Here is a 17290-nt window from a genome sequence, read left to right as displayed (position 1 = left end):
GTAAATGTCAGTTGTCAACGAAATCTATCAACTACGAACCTTGATATAGTCCGAAATTTACCAACAATGTCTAAGCCGATGTCAGAAATTGCGGGGTTGTTCTACACTTCTGTAATTAAACAGAAAATTGGTTTGTTCGGAAGTGATTATTTTTATCTCATCTTTCTCTCCTCATTAGAGAGGGCGAGAGACAATAAATTCACATCACTGCAGACTGTGTATGTGACGTAACCTTCAAATGTTTAAAAATTTAGTTAAAAAATCATTGGTTAAGGAAATAAAAATACAAAAATGTTAAAGATCAAAGGGCATTTGGGTTAAAATTTAAATGTAGACAATAAACTTCCTCAATTATGGTAGAAAACGCAGCTAATTTTACTTCAACCTTTGAAAACAGGCCGAGTATTTTTGAGATAGTAGCACAAAAATCTTTGAATGATACCTTGTACCCAGCACTGCAGAAAATAGCCCTGGTAACTCTAGAACGTTCATTGATTTCCCTATTAAATTTGAAAATATTTTAGGTATTATCAACTAATGTGCCTCATAAATTCAGCTGGCTCAATGATTATTTTGAAGAATCATTTTTATGTCTGAATGGGCTTTTGCAGTACTACTACCTGGCATACTATGGTAAAAATGAGATCATCTTCAACGGCTCTGCTGTAATAATCCATCGTACCTATATCTTATTTTCTTTGAATCATCTGAAATATGACACTGGTCAAGATACCTCTTTTTCAGTCTTCAAAGTTTTTAACTTTTACAGATGCATCATTTTCCGAAAATTTTTATGGTCTCAAAAGGGTTTCAAGGAGCCATAGTAATTTATCTAAGAAGCAAAGAGAATATTCATTGATATTTTTGGTAATTTTGCCCTACTTCAAAAGAAAAGTTGAAGAAAAAATAGCATTAATACGAATAGAAAAAGCGGAAGGATGTTTGAGAAATGTAGGTTTCTTGAAAATATGACATGAAGTTCATTTTAATTACTGATTTTCCAGGATTTAGAGGGAAAATTCAAAAAAGTGTTATTATATTCACACTCTTCATTTGAAATAATTTGGGGTCTGATATCAATACATAATTATGTTCAATATATGGCCAATAACTCAGAATTCCAAACACCTTTACTCAAACTGATAGACCTAAAGTTAACATACAATATGGACCAAATGGATGATACTAATTTGTGGTCATCATTATTCAAAGGCAGTTTGAGGTATAGTTCAACCCTTTTTCAATAAATGTAGAAAACAGATGCATTTCAAAGAATAAATATCATGCTCATTTATATTAAATATATTGAAATATTTTTCCAGTTTATCCCAGTTGAGTTTTGGTCTAATCAGGAATGCTGTTGCCACAAGTCTAGAAGTTGGTGCATTTTTTCTGCAGTTTCTGCAAGCCTGGAATACCCAAAAGTCCAATTATAACGTGACCGATTTACCAAATGCTATCGCACCTATGGTAAGTATTCTTACCAACTCTTAGTTGTTAGTATAATGAAATGGAGGGTGATAAATTGGAGTTATAAATATTTTCATTCAAATTAAAATTCACTATCCAAAATAAAATTTCACCAGATACTAAACAAATCAATATAGGCACAGTTTGTGAAGAAACTTACATTCAAATAATTCCATCAAAAAATGAATTTTCATGTGAAAACCACTTTTTTGGCTCGGAAAGGACTGAATATCAGAGGCATCAGTCAACAAGGGTCAGAAAAGGGATACTTGCGCTAATGTTATTTAGAAGCCACTTGAATACAGAGATTTTTTTGTATTTGATTCTGTTTCACTCATATACATGAAAAAACCAAAAAACTTGGATACACTTTTCTGTGAAAGTATGCTTGATGCAAGTGTGGCATTCAAAGCTCCAAGATTTAAGAAATTAAGATTGTGACAGTGCCATTTGAATAAGGCATTGTATAATTTAAAACAAACCCATCATCAGTGGACCCCTGTGTTTACATATCTTCATTGTTCCCAACAAAAAGAATAAAATGAAATCTATGAAAAAAAAGTGATGACTCGTTTTGGAATTGAATTCATGCTTCACAATCGAGATATTTTGATGATATTCAAAATGACAAAACTTCCACGATATCAGGTGTACAATTAAGGAGAAATAATAATGACTGGTAAGTCATTCTAAAAAAAATCTACTAGCAAAACCTTATTGGTACTTTTAAATATCTTGCTGTTTCAACAAGCCTCGATATCACCATTCAGTAAGTTTTCTCAGTTCTCAACCAGTATAATAAGAGCTGTGATGTAATTTGGTAATACATTCTTTGAGATTTTTTAAATGAACATCATTGACATGTAAAATAGTCCTTGTGTTACATAATGCCAATTCAGCGTACTTCAAGATTATTCGCATTCCTCGATTTTGTAATTTTTGTATATTTCTATATATAGTTATCTTTGAAAATATCCTAAAAAAAAAGTCGATTTTTTTTGCCAATGTAATCACTATGGGTGTTCAGTGATAGTGACTCATCATCTGTTATGAAACCTAAGTTTCTAAATTTAGTTACCCATTCAATTTTGTCATGATCAATGCTAAGTTGTAGGGGTTCATAGTCCACATGCTTTAATTTATGTTTATTATTGAGAATATTGCTTTGGTTTGTTTTGTATTCAATTTTAGTTTATTTATTCCTAGATACATTTCATATTTTAATAATACTTGGTTCATTTGAGTTATTAAGATTGTTACTATAACATGCAACCAATGTGTCATCCGCGAATAAATTCGGAAAATCGCACATAATTGAGATCATTCAAGTATATTATAAAAAGCAGTGGTCCTAATACACTACTTTGAATTACACGAAAATTATTTATAATTTTATTTGAATAGCCAGATTGATTACTCATAAAAGGATCATTCTTACTGAAGTATTCAGTTATTTCGTAGTACACTATTATTTCTAAAAGTTTCTCTAGAGTTGGTTAAGTCAGACATTTATTGCCTTATCAATTTCAGGAATGAGCATTATAGTACTGAGTTTCAGTTGGATAGGAAAGCTACCATTTGATAGTGTAGTATATTATATCAAGTTTAGGTTTACCCGTATGAAACATTTCTTTCAAAAACTTGGTACTAATTACTTCCTCAATTCTGTATTTTTTTTAGAGAAAATATAATTAATCACAACTTACCTATAGTTATATTATCCAATTCAGAAAAACTAGTTACCACTGGCCTAAGATATTCCTGAGACCACTTTTCCTCAAAGATAATGGAACTAGAGATTCGCTCAATGCTAGCAACAAAAAATGAAATTTATTTATTGGCAGCACTTAGTTTTCGTCCTGGATATAGTGCCATCACTGCTGAAGTTAATGCACTTATAAGTTCATATGTTGCTTCTCACCTTTTGTTAATTTTTCAGTAGTTTTCCACGTTTCTTTAGGGTCATTTTTATTTGAGTCAATTTTATTTTCAAAGTATTGCGATTTTTTAATTTTCAGTAAATTAACCTCATTTCGTTTTGATATACAATCATTCCACAACTCCTTTTTCTTGGCACTGGTCTTTTTTGAAGTCTTTATACGAATTGTTTCTTTGTTTAGAAACTGATTTAATTTCATCATTAAAAAATTAATTAAAATTAATCTATTGAAAACACTTTTCCAACACCAGAACAAAAATTACGATCTCTCGACGCTACTTACTAATAATTACTAACAGGTAGTAGTTAGGCCACTAGCATATAAAAACACTAAAATAGTAGTAAAATTTAGTCATAATGATCTCCTGAGGACGCTAACTTGGTTAGCGAAACACGCGTCAATAGACCGTAATTTTTGTTCTGGTGTTGGGAATTTGAGAAAGTGTTTTCAACAGATGCTATCTCATTTAAAATTAATCTGCACTTCGATTCAATATTATGGTAAATTTTATTCACGTCAGTGAAGTTATTAAACCATACTATGAAAAACCTCATCAGTTATTCTTCGTGATATCGCAAAGTCACTTTTTTGTATAATAACGAAAATTATTGAGTGATTAGTAATTTTAGGCTCATGGTGAATACGATTTTTTAGACTAGTCTTATTATCAATAATCAATCAGTTATACTTGTTGAATCACTAACAAGTTGTTCAATACCAAAAGTCATCATTATAATCTCCAAACGTTTCAACTACAACTGCGGTCGAAGTACTCTTCTTGAAGTGTCAGGTGACTCGCTTATGTGTTTATTGCTGCCTTTATATTGTACAAATCATGAGCATGAAAATCCAGTCCGTATTTCAGCGCAATAATAGCTAATCAATATATAACTGTACACAAGGCTATTATGTAATATTATATAAAAATATTGTTATACTTTGAATCTTGCAAACAGTTTTTATCTATTGTGCTTTGATAGTTATTTCGTTGGGGACTGTTTCAACTCAAAAAGACGAGGAAAAAAATAATTGAATAACAATATCTCGTTTCCCTTTGTATGCTAAGCACATTTATTTATGTGCCGCTACTGTGACTGGATTATTTGCAGAGATACAGCGATTACACGATTTTTTCGTCTGACATATTCAAAACGCCCTGTAGTCATTTGATATAATTCATCGATCGAACGAACTTTAGGAAATCGATTAAAATTATAGGTTTGTTCAGGTTCTACGAAATTGAGGTTCTAGAACGTCAGGATCATGCGCAAATAATATAGAGCGTTTTGGTTTATTGAGGATAATTTCGGGCTGATGAATCCTCTGTTCTGGTTTCGACTGCGAAATGATCCTAACTGTTTTGAACCGTCCCGAACCATTCCTGCTCTCGTGGCTGAACTGTTGAGAACTGTTCCCGTTGCTCATGTAGAAATTTGTTTGGGCTATTTGCTAGGATGTTTTTTTATTAATTTGATTTGAATAATTGATGATTGACGGTAGATAACATTTGAACTGACTACAAGGATACGCTACATAACAAAATGGACATGATCAATAGTATTTTCTCGTCTTCATCTCTTCATATATATACGATGTGTGGCAAAGTGGTCTCCTCAAAAGCGTTCTGGTTTAAACAAGTGTCCGAGACTATTTCGGACTTGTTTGAGATTTTTGTTTGTACGCATCATGTCTTGCGCAGTTTCCAAACAGTTTTGGATGTTAGAACTAGAACAAACCTAATATATGAGGTGCTTCATTCGAATAGATTGCTGTAAACCTGTCCACTATGTATGTGCACAGTACAGAGTACTCGAAAACTTAAAGGTTTGTTTTCGTTTTTAATTTGATACAGTTCGATCATACGCAGTTATCAAAATGTGTTTCAGTTAATTTAGAACAGTTCCATTATCGTTCCCAAACTGATTCGTTTTTTTTATATCTGTTCGAAACTATTCTGGGGACTGGCTAACTTCAAGTTCGCACATGCGCACTAATGAAATTTTTCTTCTGTGTCGTGTATAAATATGCAACTCTTTTTTTTACGACAATCCTCATCGCCTACATTTTCAATTACAACAAAAAAAAATTAATGTCTCAACTACGGAATCACGAATTTTTCTATTTTGGATTTTCATTTACGAAAATGATACAGCACTTCATCGGATGTCGACTCGAATGCAACTAAGTTTATGAGTTCTGTGATCACTAGTAGTAAATTCATGAACGCAATCCAGGACTCCGGTACTACTTTTTCAGGCGGGAAACAGTTAACATAAATCTACATAAATAGATGTTTTACCACAGAACACCAAAGTGCCGCCTTTCACTTACGCTTTTGTGTAGTTAGGGTGTTCTGTGGTTTTTCTATTCTGTGATTTAACGTTTTCATCTGTGGTTTAACCTTCAAAACTTCCAAATATCTAGGATTAAAGGGGCTGTACATGATACCTGGTTACCTGTGAAAATGAGTGCTTCGGATGGTATATTTACATTTCAAATTAATGGATTTTATAAAAAATTAAATTATTTTAGGTATTATAAAGGCTAGAAAAAATAAATGGGATAAACTATGTAATAAATATATAAAAAGAAGAGAAAATAATTCTTTAGAAATTAGAATTTTGGAAATTGATGACGACATATTTGAGAAAAAGTCTACTTCATTAACATCTCCAGAAGCTCACAGCTCTCGGGACATTTTTGTGCTTCGCACTCACAATATCATGGAGAATTCGAAGAGAAATTCAAGTTATTTGACTAAACTTAAATCTTATGTTGAAAATGTGCTGAAAAGCAACTTGGAAAACATTTTATGTAGTAGAAGTGTTAGTAAGATATTAGAAAATGATGAATATGACCACTGGCACGGGAGTGCTAAGAATGAAATAAGAAGATTACAAAAATATATTACAAAATCTCAACTAAAACATTATATGACATTCTGCATCAATCTGTTCGATAAAGTAGAAGTTAGAAGAAAGATAAATAATATAAATACCGATTTAGCAAGTCTTTTAGTTGACAGAGAAAATTCGAGAGGAGACAGAAAAAAATATTGCAAAATTAATAAGCAATTATACAAGGAATGGAAAAAGCTCACAGATGTATTGCCAGTAGAATATGTTATTTTTTACGCATCTGAGGTTATTGCTTGCTTGAGTTTACAAAGAAATGGGTAAGTGCATATGTCAAATTGCAAGTTGGTAATGATCATAGAGAGCAATGTTGTATATTTTATTGCTCAGCTTAACAACCACATATATTATGAAAATATTTTGTTGCTCAGTCTAGCAATTCATTATAAAAAATATTCGGGTATTTTCTGCAAAGCACTTGCCCCCATCTATCAGACCGGGTTCATCAATTTATTTCTTTATTTTTTTATTAAAGAAGTGTTTTACGATTTAATCACAATTTTGGGCTTTTATGATCAGTTATGAACCTATTAGCACAGTTTAGGTAGAAATACTCCTTTTTAATATAATTTAATGCACAAAAATCTTAATAAGTATCATTTTGAATATAGAAATTTGACTTTCAGTTACAAAAAATTACAAGATTCAGAATATAAACAAACAAAATTCTCTTTATTAGAGCTTCCTAACCAAAACTTGTAAGAAGCGTTTCTAAACTCTGATTAACATTGTTAAATATTTCCAAAGCAATATCAAATAGCTATATTTTGCATACACATTTTTGTATTTTTTCACGATCTTATTATGCACATTTACTTTTGGGAAAATCTCTCATTTTTCTGAAGTTACTACTTTCCAAAACTTCTTAATATGATTCTCAACATTGAATTCAAAGTAGAACACTTTTCTCTTCGTTGTATAACATCACTTATTCTAACACATTCTCGCTTGTTTCTTCTGATAACAAACTTAAATGCACAATTATTGTTTTTATAAAAGTTCAAGACAAAAAAATCAGATTAGAGGAAAACATATGCGCCAAAAATCTCGATACCGATTTTAGCTGTAGTTACTAAACCAAAAATACATCACAGAGAGAAAGAGAGATGTGTTTATTATCCTAACAAATAGTACCAATACAGATTAATACTCTTCAACATTATATCTCATAATGTAGTAAATATTACCGTTCATGAAATGACTTGTCATAAAATTCATTTGAACCGGAATAGGCTTAATCATGCAAATAATAACTCTTCAGACTCATGGGAATTTTATATTACATTTTTATTTAATGTACAACAATGAATATTTTATCATCGTTTTCATAGACAGGGAAGTCAGGTATGCTTGACGTGTATTGAAACTGGTAATACTGATCCCATAAAAAATATCTTAAGAGTTGAAAAATTACAGATCACAGGTTTTTACTACTCCTTCAAGTTTCCTTGAAATCATAAGTAAGTTGTAAACATTATTTATAAATGACTTACCAAGAAACGAGTTATCCAATCTGAACAAAATCAATAGAAATCACTTGAAAAATCATTTGAAAAAAATGAGGTTTTTGCAAAAATTACTTGAGGAATATCTAGTAGAACTGGTTCATACTAAACAAGGCAACACTTAGTAGCATATGTTATATGTAACATATATCAAACATATTTATTCAATTCCATAAGTGGACAAATTGTATCTTGAATGTATTGCCTGATAAAATATATCCTTAACTATCCATGATTTTTTTTGGTGTTCCACTCAGAACCATTAAAGTTATGAAAGAAATGTTCAGATGATTTTCATAAAAGTCTTTGAGGATAACAAAATTTGTTTCATGATAAATTTGGATATCTGCAGTAAATAATATTAGACAGTCCTATATTTGTCCTCATTTCCTATACTATTGAAGCTTTCAGAAAAATTGCAATTTTGCACACTTTTTTGAACGAAACAAAAAAGAGCCTGTAAAATTTTTTGGCACTAACATTTTTTCGAAAAATTGCCGGAAAATCTCATTTATTCGGAGCAGACCCAAACTTTTTCATTTGTTATGTTATGTTGTTATTATGGTATAATCTACTTCACAAATTCACATTTTCGATATAAGATGATGAAAATGTCAATTTTTTAAAAATTGTTGTGCATACTATAAATAATGCTGTGTTTAGAACTTCATCACCAGGGTGAATATTTGATATTGAATTGATTGATCTCACAAATTATATGTGTTTGCACGCGCATGTGTGTAGGCTTCGAACGAGTCATATACAATATAAAACAAATAGGTAGATTAGCATCCCCTCAAATACCAGAACTGCAACACTTTTCTCGACACGCGTTTTACCAAGTTGGCGTCTTCAAGAGATGAAGTGAACGGTTCTGCTAAAATGAAATTGATTTGCATGTTTTATGAGTTTCTTTCACCAATATACTAATAATGATTTTAATACTTTGTCAATAAGAGATAATTATCTTCACGCAATTAAGTGTATTTGATAAGAGTGATATTTGGATGAAAAATGGATATTTATAGTTAGAATCGTTAAAAGGACTGCTTTGCAATTTTGTCAGTGGAACTAATTGGTTTATTCTTGGAGCTATTGTCACCGGGCAATGATGTAAGAATAGTACATACGAAGTCAATTCAAATGACATAACAACTAAACATTTATCGAACTTCGGCAGTTTATAAGTATAGAATGGGCGGCGTGGTATAATTAACGAGATCTAATTGTTATTTTTATATGGGAAGTACTACATGGTATTAACTAGGAAATTTATCAGACCTGGTACATTAGTCTTTTATTTAGCTGTTCGGATTGACTTCACCCACATTCAAAATCTCTTTGCAAGCCTCTTATGTTGACTCATAACTGATTCATACGTTCTTGAAACCCTGTTGCTAATCACAAGCTGCTCTCGCAACAATATAATTCCAACATTTATTATCCCTAATTCAACTACTCTTGTATAAGTTATCTCTTCCAGTTAATTCTTTCTAGTAGTTTCTAGGGGTCAATCAATTTACTTAACATTATTATTTTTCCACACATCAGTGCTCATATTTTATATAAACCCTAAAATTTGGATTTTAGTTTATATTATTGTTTTTTTCTTCTTGAAATAATTTGAATACATATTCCTCGCATAGCATCCAATCAAAATGCATTCAAACCCTTTATAAAAATGTTGCTTTCATGCAAACGCTTTCATGTATATTAATATAAGGATGAAATCTGGTCTGAAATTTCCAGCAAGTTACACTCAAAGTATTTTCTTGACAAAATTTCGAAAATTTTTGTTAAATTTGGTTTACTTGGGATCTCACTCAAAATATTTCTCAAGCATTATATCAACTCAGAAAATATGAAGGTTGTGAAAACTGAGTACTAACAATTAACGTTTAAAATATCAAGGTAACTAGGAAATACTTTCAGCAGACTTGCTATTTCACTTCGAAATCAAAACAAATTTTATAAATCGTCATATAATTCTCTTGGCAAACTCTTCAACTGTATTTTGTATCTGCCTCATCAGATATTGGTTGTTGTTCAAAACTTTCAAATATCTGTAATGATATTGGCTTAGAACGTTTTAAAATTTGATGAGAAAAGATAATTGCTTTTACCTAAATTATTTGTAAGATTTTTAATTTCATATTTAATGAATCAAGAGGAGTTATATAATTTTGTTTTTATTTCAGATTGACAACAAAGCAAAATCTTACCAAGGTAAATGCCCACTCTGTCTGAAATCTTGGATAATTCCCACTGTTTTACAAGTATCTGGGTGAGTATTGATAAATTAGTTTTCTTCAAAAGTGATGATTCAGGAAGAAGTCAGTGGATTTTATTTTACGTTATGTTGTGCCACAGATTCGTACATTTCTCATTGAGCTTTTTTTTGAAATATTCAGCAAAAGTGTGGCATATCAAATTTAGGTTTTTTATAAGAGAATAAATATTTTGAAATAAAATCTCGAAACGTTCAGTTCTTCCATCGTACTTGCACAGTAGTTTATGGTAAATGCCTGCCGGGAAACAACTACTTCCCCGACAGGCATTTATGCAAGATACCTCACAGAGGTTGGTCTTGCAAATGTTTCTCGTTCATGCAGCAGGACCATGCTGAAATCAATCGATTAGATTACGAGCATATCTAGTAGGTATGTGAGTTTGTGTAGGTGAAACTTATAAAAAGTTTCCAAAACAAGTACTTTTCCCAATCACCAGAAAAGCATCACAGTAATTATATGTACATAAAACGTGCTTCAAAATCTGCTCCTGTATTCAAGTACTAAGTTTTTGGGGGGGTAGAAACTGATGCAAATTTATCATTTGAATGTCATATCATGGGTACAATTAGAATATTGAATGATTCAGTTAACTCGGAATTACTTGAGTTTGCTACTTTGCCCAAATACAGCCAACCCTATCTTAAGGATTTATTTTTTGGAGAGGATCCCCCTTGTTTAGCAAATAAAGTTTTTTCGACACAAAAACGTATTGTTAGGTGTATGTTGAGAATTAATTTCTTTAGCCTTGCAGACTTCTCTTTAAAAAACTAGGAATATTACCACTTTTTTTGTTACTTGATTTTGTCAAAACCAATCCTAAGCTTAAATTGAAAGGGGTATAATTTTTGGGAAAGAAAGGTTTGGCTTTCTACTTCTTCATCTTCATACAAAGGAAGAAAGTTTTCTTGGAAGATTCCCAAGAGTCTATTTACAAGAAATATAGACACGTATACAGACAGTGGCAGAACAACCTGCTCTTCAAACAATCTGGGAATACCACCACATGGATTTAGTTCATTTGAAATAGGAACTAAATATAAAGTAATCAAAGAAATAATAACAAGATCATGTTAGGTCCATTGGGGGTATCAGCTCATTCAAAGTTCAAGTCAAACACCTTTTACTGGACAACCTTTTATTGAATTCAGGAAATATCTCTTCAAAGGCGTTTTCATCTTGAAATATTTTACTCTTACAGCATTTGAGAGTATACTACAAATCTTTTTTTCAGATACATATTTTGCTTTCGATGCATCTTGAGGTTCCTGAATGAAAATCAGAGATGTCCTGTCACAAACTTACCAGCAAGGCCATTGGATATTGTAAGGTTATATATAAATTAGTTGCTGAGATTAAAATAATGTTCCAGGCAATTCTTTGTAATAGTTTTTATAAATGAAATAAAAGTCACTTCATATTTTATTAGATTGTTTATTGAAAGAAAAACATGCAACTGTTGAAATAACAGACAAAAATGTAAAATTATGGCAAATGAACCAAATTGAAAATACCTGAAATCCAGAACAGTCCTTTTTGATGAAAAGGGTATTTGCTTTCCACAGATCCTATGAAAATCCTATAGGAAAGGTACGAAAGTATATGCAATATTCCCTCGAGGTCCTTACAGCAATTAAACTATAGCTACTTGATATATCCTATCATTCTCCAAGGAATTTTCAATCCTCCTTTTGTCTCCAAAATATGTGAGACCTACCATATTGCAAATAAAGATAATTAATACCCTATTGATAGCAGCAATATTTATTCATGAGTGCCTCAAATCAAAAAGAAACGTTTGAAAACGTCTCACCTACAACTCCTTACTGTAGTGTAGGAAAACTTTTTTGGAAATAATGATTATCAATGTCTCTACATATTTTATGCCACTTCTGAGTTTGGATGGTAATATTCAAGTACACACAGAAATAATGACATAAACATGTTCGCCAATTTTTCAGACACATTAATATAACCTAGAGGACTTCCCAACAAAACCTTCATGCCCTGAATATTTCAGAAAGCAACATTATTTTTCTAGAATATTTTCGAAACAGGTGGAAACATAAAAATGACAGAACATTCCTTGGAGGTTTTCTACAAATTGTCATCTAAAGCATCTTCCTGCACATCCCCAGCTGAATCAAATTTTTGAAATGGTAATAATTATTTGAAATGTCTCACCAAATCCTTCCAAGATTTCAGTTCATACCAACCCAAAACATAATGATATGTTTATCTGTGAATAAAAGTAAATAGTACACATTTCAAACTGTTCGTCAAGTAGACAACCATTATTTCCTTGTGTTCATCAGGCATTTCAGATGATATGTCACGTGGTATATTATCATTTAAAAAGCTGATAGAGCTTCAATTTCAGAAATATTCAAGGCGGGATTTTTTTGGGAAGTCCTGTATATTTGCCACAAAAATTATCTGACTTTCCTATTGAACAACTATTATCTAGAAGCAAGTACAATCATCAATTCAAAGTTCATGCTGGTGCTATCAAATTTCTTGGAATAAGATGAGTTGTTTAAATTAGGGAGGATATTGAAAAAAAAAACAGTAAAGTATGGAAACAATTTGATATGGGTGACAAAAATGCCCTAACAAAATTAATTTAAACTATTGATTGGCATTCTTACAGCACACTTCCCACCACATGACGTATTCAATATATCAAATTGATCAAGTATCTTAACATGATTTCTGAAACCCCAGCCGAATTTAATATCAAAGTGAGCAATTTTATCAGTACCAATTTCAAATACCATACTCTACACAACCGAGCCAAAAAATTCTTGAGCAAAGAATTAGCATGAATAGAGAGCATCTGTTAGTGTGGTTTTAGGTAGATACTCTCAGAAAATCTAGACATATCTTGAAAAGGAAATTGATAATGTTTATATCTGAGATGAGTCTTATATTAGTTCTCATCAATGGAAATGGGCAAAAATGATTTGTGCAATAGGGGCCACAGATCTAAAAAGTTGGGAACCACTTCTGTGATCTATTGAATAGATAATTTGCAATTATCTGATTGATTCGACAGTTACTTGATAAGGATCCATAGGAATTTTATAAACTACACCTCACGATTTGATCTCCATTTCAAACTTCATTTAAAAAAATTATAATTTTTTGAATAATAAAGTTTGTGGAGATCAAATCGTAAGGTGTAGTTTGTGAAATTTTAAATTAATTTAAATACATATCAAGCAATCTATTACGAGGTACCTCTATAGAGGTGGGGTGCTGTTCATTATTTGAAATGAAACAAAATTGTAGTTTGGTATTATTGACTCGCAATACATCTCCTTTAAAAAAGTTTTTTTTTGTTTTTATCCAATAAAGATGGAGTTTTCACCGTGTCAAATTTAAAGTGAAATGTTAGGATTCGGTTTTACATGCACTGCCAAGAAAACAACAGAAATAATTTCAAAAAATTAGTATCCGGTCAAGCATAAATCATAAAGAGCAGTTATTATAAGAGGAAAAATAAAGGGTTTTATTTACCACTATTCCTCCAATTCTGAAAAAAGTGGAAATCCTATTGAAAAATGTGCTGTTCCTTTCCGTTTCCATTAGTTTCAATTATCCAACTCATGCAAAATCCTCCAAAAGTTTTAGAAATTCCTCAAGATATTGTCGTTACATCCAATTTGTGAAAAATAAATGTACCGGTCTAAGTCATAGCGAATTGAAAATTCTTGTAGTAGTAATTACAAGTTCTCCGCATCTTCACAGAAAAAACTATGAACTTTATGAAATTTAATAAGCAAAATTTTTCTTTATGGTTGCATCTTCAAGATAATAATTTATAGAAATGAACCAGCCATAATGATGAAGCAACTGAAATATCGCTATGAAATAGACACTGTAGCTTTGGATGGTGGAGTTCAGCAAATGTTTCAAAATCCTTTGAAAATATCCATATCCCGTGATTCCTAATGATTTCGAATCCTGATAAGTCTCGCAATTAACATTTGAAAAACTTGTTCCACGAAAATCCAACAAGGTTAAGAATTTGATCCCTTCAAAAAACATTAAAATTTGAAAATCCCTTGTTCATTTCCACAATCCCTCGATTTCCTTAAGCAAAAATCCTTCCAACATCATTCCCTCCTCTTCCACAGGTGTAATAGAATATACGTCATTTTAATCTTTCTTTATTTCCAAATCGTCCAACGCTGATACAGGTTCAGCAAATGTACCAAAATCAGAAAAAATACATTAGTGCCTACACTTACTACTTATTTCAAAAATGGGATTCATTGGTCACCATGGTTATGAAACAGAATTGTCAAACTGATATAATCTTCTGTGTGCCAAGAATAATTTATCTAGATATGAGACTCAAAACTTATGAAGTTTGAAATTTCTTGGCACAGAGAAAAATTATTTCTCGCCTTGAAAATAGAGGAATGTATAATATAAACATTACTCAATTAAAATAAATTTTCAAATGTCAGTCAAACATTTCCAGAACAATTAAATTGAAAACAACATTGTAACCGAAAGCTTAAGACATCAGCAGCGAATATACGTACATAATATCCTGTCCAAATAGAATATAGACGGAAATTATGAACGTGATCTGCTTCTGGAAAAACTCCTTTTCACAGGACTGTAAGTTGGTGAACCTCGACGGCGTGGTGAGAATGATCTGCTTCTTGATCTACCGCCGGATCGTCTTTCACTGCCTCCCTTATCTTCTTTTACACGAATGTATGAAACTTCTCCCTAAATAAAATAAAGCCATTAAGAATATATTAGTGAGTTACAAAAATAATCAATTACCTCATGAGATCTGAATCTCGAGTCATCTAATTTCTTTATGGCATATTTCATGTCCTCATATCTCAAGAACTCAACGACGCCGGAGCCATCTTTAAAAGAATCAGCAAAACATACATCTCCAGCTTCTCTCATATGATCTTTTAGATCTTGCCATGAACCAGAAGGTGGCAAACCTATGAAAAAAAAAATATTTATATATATATAATATACCTCAGGACATCGGGTAAGTTCTGAATTTTTTAACTTTCAATAGTAATATTACCAACAAATGTATAACACCACTTGTTAGTCAATTATTTCATTACACAATTTTATTGAGAAACGTGTTGCACATTTCTGAAATATCAAAATATTATTCAATTTTGTACAGCTTTGATCTTCTAGAAAAGATGAGTGAGAATTTCGAAATGATGAACTCTGCAGAAAGAATGTAATATTCTATTAGAGACCCCACTATCTAGTCTAAATCAAAATGTTGAATTGAGGTTACTGATTGGGAGTTCAATTATTGTCAACCCAACATTTAGTTGTGCCACAGTTAATTATAATTTGAGTTGGATGCAGCCCTTATTTATTTCCTTTAGGTGGAATCATGAAATCAAAATAAACAATTTCTACAATCAATTTTCAAGATTCCGCCAATTGAGGAGAAATGAAAGATAACAACTGAAAAGGGAATCAAAACACATGAAAACGATAGAAATGTTCAGTATCCACATCATACTAATAATTGCATACTCATGTTGTCAAATGTCAGAAGTAAAAAAAAATGGAAATAGGTACATCATTCCACTTCATCTCAAGATATTTTCCTGAAAGATTTTCATAATCCGAATGCAAAAGTTTTTATAAAAGGTCAGATGACTTACAAGAATAAACCTTTAATGTTTATAAATAAATCCAGAATATTATTAAAAAAAAGTCAAGTACCTGTAACTAAAACTCGAAATTGGGATCTGCGAGCCGGGGGCCCCCTTGAACTTCTACCCCTGTCGCCACCTCCTCTGCCACCGCCCCTAAAACCACCATGGCCTCCGCCCCCTCTGGGAAATTCAACTCTCAATCTGTAGCCATCATAATCATAACCGTCTCTGGCATGGACTGCGTCATCAGCGTCTCTGAGAATTAATATTTGATATAAAAATAATTACTCCTGCACAAAATGATGATACATATTCAGAATATTTTCTTACCTTGCATCTTCAAACTCCACAAAGGCAAATGGGGGACCGCGTCTGTTTTTCAAATCGACAAAAGTGACTTTACCAAATTTATAAAAGAGATCCTGAATATCTTTTGTACGAATATCTGGAGGAAGATTTCCTACATAAATTCTACAATCATTGCGACCACCGCCTGACATTTTCAAAAAAACTTTTACGAATATACAAGAAATAAAATGGCTACCACCGCTAAAATTATACACCCACCATTAAATATCAATTGAGAGTCTAGAATAATAAGCAAGCCGACTATAATAGAATGAAAAAGGAAAACAACCGGAAGTTGGAAGACAAAGCTGTGGGTATAGCCAGCCAGTGATGCCAACAGGGAAGATGCATGCATTTTTCATTCTATTGAAATTTCAGACAGTAAAATAAATTCATCTTGTGACCTTTTTTTTCTTTCTAATTATCCAAATTCAAAAATAGTCTACAATGCACCAATAGAGTCGGGCTTCCATTTGGAGTAAAATTAATTCAATGAAGTTGACAACCTTCTGTATTTGTCATTGGTGTCAATTGTCATATCCAGTTGATGTTTGTCCATTTTCATTTGCTGTTTGAAAATCGTTTTCGTTGTATTTATTGCCCAAGCAGTTGAAGTAACGTCACCGTGCCCTGAGTAGTGATGGGCTAATTCGAATTGACAATAATCGATAATTCGATTATCATAATAATTCGAGATATCGAATAGGTATCAAGATTATTCTTCTTCTAATTCTACGGTCGTTGCTTCATTATTCAGGCGCATTTGACCATAATTTGACATTATTTGAATCGCAGAACTTAAACATAGGTAAACATTAAGCTGTTATCTATTGCTTGTACCAGAATTACAACTGTTTTTCATATTGTCATTTTTATTTCAAGTCAACCGCTTATAGTAGATATTTTTGTTGGCACTAATCCTATTCCAGAATGGTCTATTTACGACAAAAATCAGTCCCTGCTCGATGTTATTTGGTCGAGGTGATTTATAATTTCATTTTATCCAGTTGTATATATTTGCTATTATATTTGAAAAAAGAAAAACAGTTTTATCAATAAATGTCTGTCTGTTTAAAAATCTGTTTTTCCGTTAATCAACTCAAAGGAAACATTTAATTTTCTTCAACTGAGAAAAGTAATTAATTTCAAAAATATATA

General features: G+C 31.6%; 2 protein-coding genes across 5 annotated transcripts; one reads left to right on the top strand and one right to left on the bottom strand.

Annotated features, from left to right (window-relative positions):
* The first annotated feature begins 207 nt into the window (after positions 1-207).
* On the top strand, positions 208-11543 carry Pex12 (peroxisomal biogenesis factor 12). 2 transcript variants are annotated; one of them, XM_074184219.1, is made up of 7 exons: positions 208-473; positions 525-678; positions 770-951; positions 1005-1222; positions 1323-1470; positions 10029-10114; positions 11353-11543. In XM_074184219.1, the coding sequence occupies exons 1-7, from the start codon at positions 354-356 to the stop codon at positions 11462-11464; spliced, it is 1020 nt and encodes a 339-aa protein (XP_074040320.1). In that variant the 5' UTR covers positions 208-353; the 3' UTR covers positions 11465-11543. The 2 variants fall into 2 exon arrangements, with proteins under 2 accessions (XP_074040320.1, XP_023029936.1); XM_023174168.2 differs by having other exon boundaries at positions 211-473; positions 525-633.
* Positions 11537-16401, bottom strand: SF2 (Splicing factor 2). Of its 3 annotated transcripts, none has more exons than XM_023174171.2 (5): positions 16115-16401; positions 15852-16039; positions 14922-15094; positions 14672-14864; positions 11537-11831 (listed from the first exon to the last, which is right to left on the bottom strand). In XM_023174171.2, the coding sequence occupies exons 1-4, from the start codon at positions 16282-16284 to the stop codon at positions 14706-14708; spliced, it is 690 nt and encodes a 229-aa protein (XP_023029939.2). In that variant the 5' UTR covers positions 16285-16401; the 3' UTR covers positions 11537-11831; positions 14672-14705. The 3 variants fall into 3 exon arrangements, with proteins under 3 accessions (XP_023029939.2, XP_023029938.2, XP_023029937.2); XM_023174170.2 differs by lacking the exon at positions 11537-11831 and adding an exon at positions 13445-14311; XM_023174169.2 differs by lacking the exon at positions 11537-11831 and having other exon boundaries at positions 13445-14864.
* Positions 16402-17290: the final 889 nt, after the last annotated feature.

This window comes from Leptinotarsa decemlineata, unplaced genomic scaffold (assembly GCF_025532065.1).
Source record: "Leptinotarsa decemlineata unplaced genomic scaffold, Ldec_3_MD MMD2_tig00026354_RagTag_RagTag, whole genome shotgun sequence".
NCBI lineage: Eukaryota > Metazoa > Arthropoda > Insecta > Coleoptera > Chrysomelidae > Leptinotarsa > Leptinotarsa decemlineata.
This window is presented reverse-complemented; position numbering and strand designations above follow the sequence as displayed.

Coding starts and splice junctions, on each gene's coding strand:
- Pex12 (XM_074184219.1), top strand. CDS start 354: ATGGTAGAAAACGCAGCTAATTTTACTTCAACCTTTGAAAACAGGCCG. Junction 1,223..1,322: donor TTATTCAAAGGCAGTTTGAG/GTATAGTTCAAC, acceptor ATATTTTTCCAG/TTTATCCCAGTTGAGTTTTG. Junction 1,471..10,028: donor CAAATGCTATCGCACCTATG/GTAAGTATTCTT, acceptor TTTTTATTTCAG/ATTGACAACAAAGCAAAATC.
- SF2 (XM_023174171.2), bottom strand. CDS start 16,284: ATGTCAGGCGGTGGTCGCAATGATTGTAGAATTTATGTAGGAAATCTT. Junction 16,040..16,114: donor GTGGAGTTTGAAGATGCAAG/GTAAGAAAATAT, acceptor ATTAATTCTCAG/AGACGCTGATGACGCAGTCC. Junction 14,865..14,921: donor CGAGATTCAGATCTCATGAG/GTAATTGATTAT, acceptor TATTTTATTTAG/GGAGAAGTTTCATACATTCG.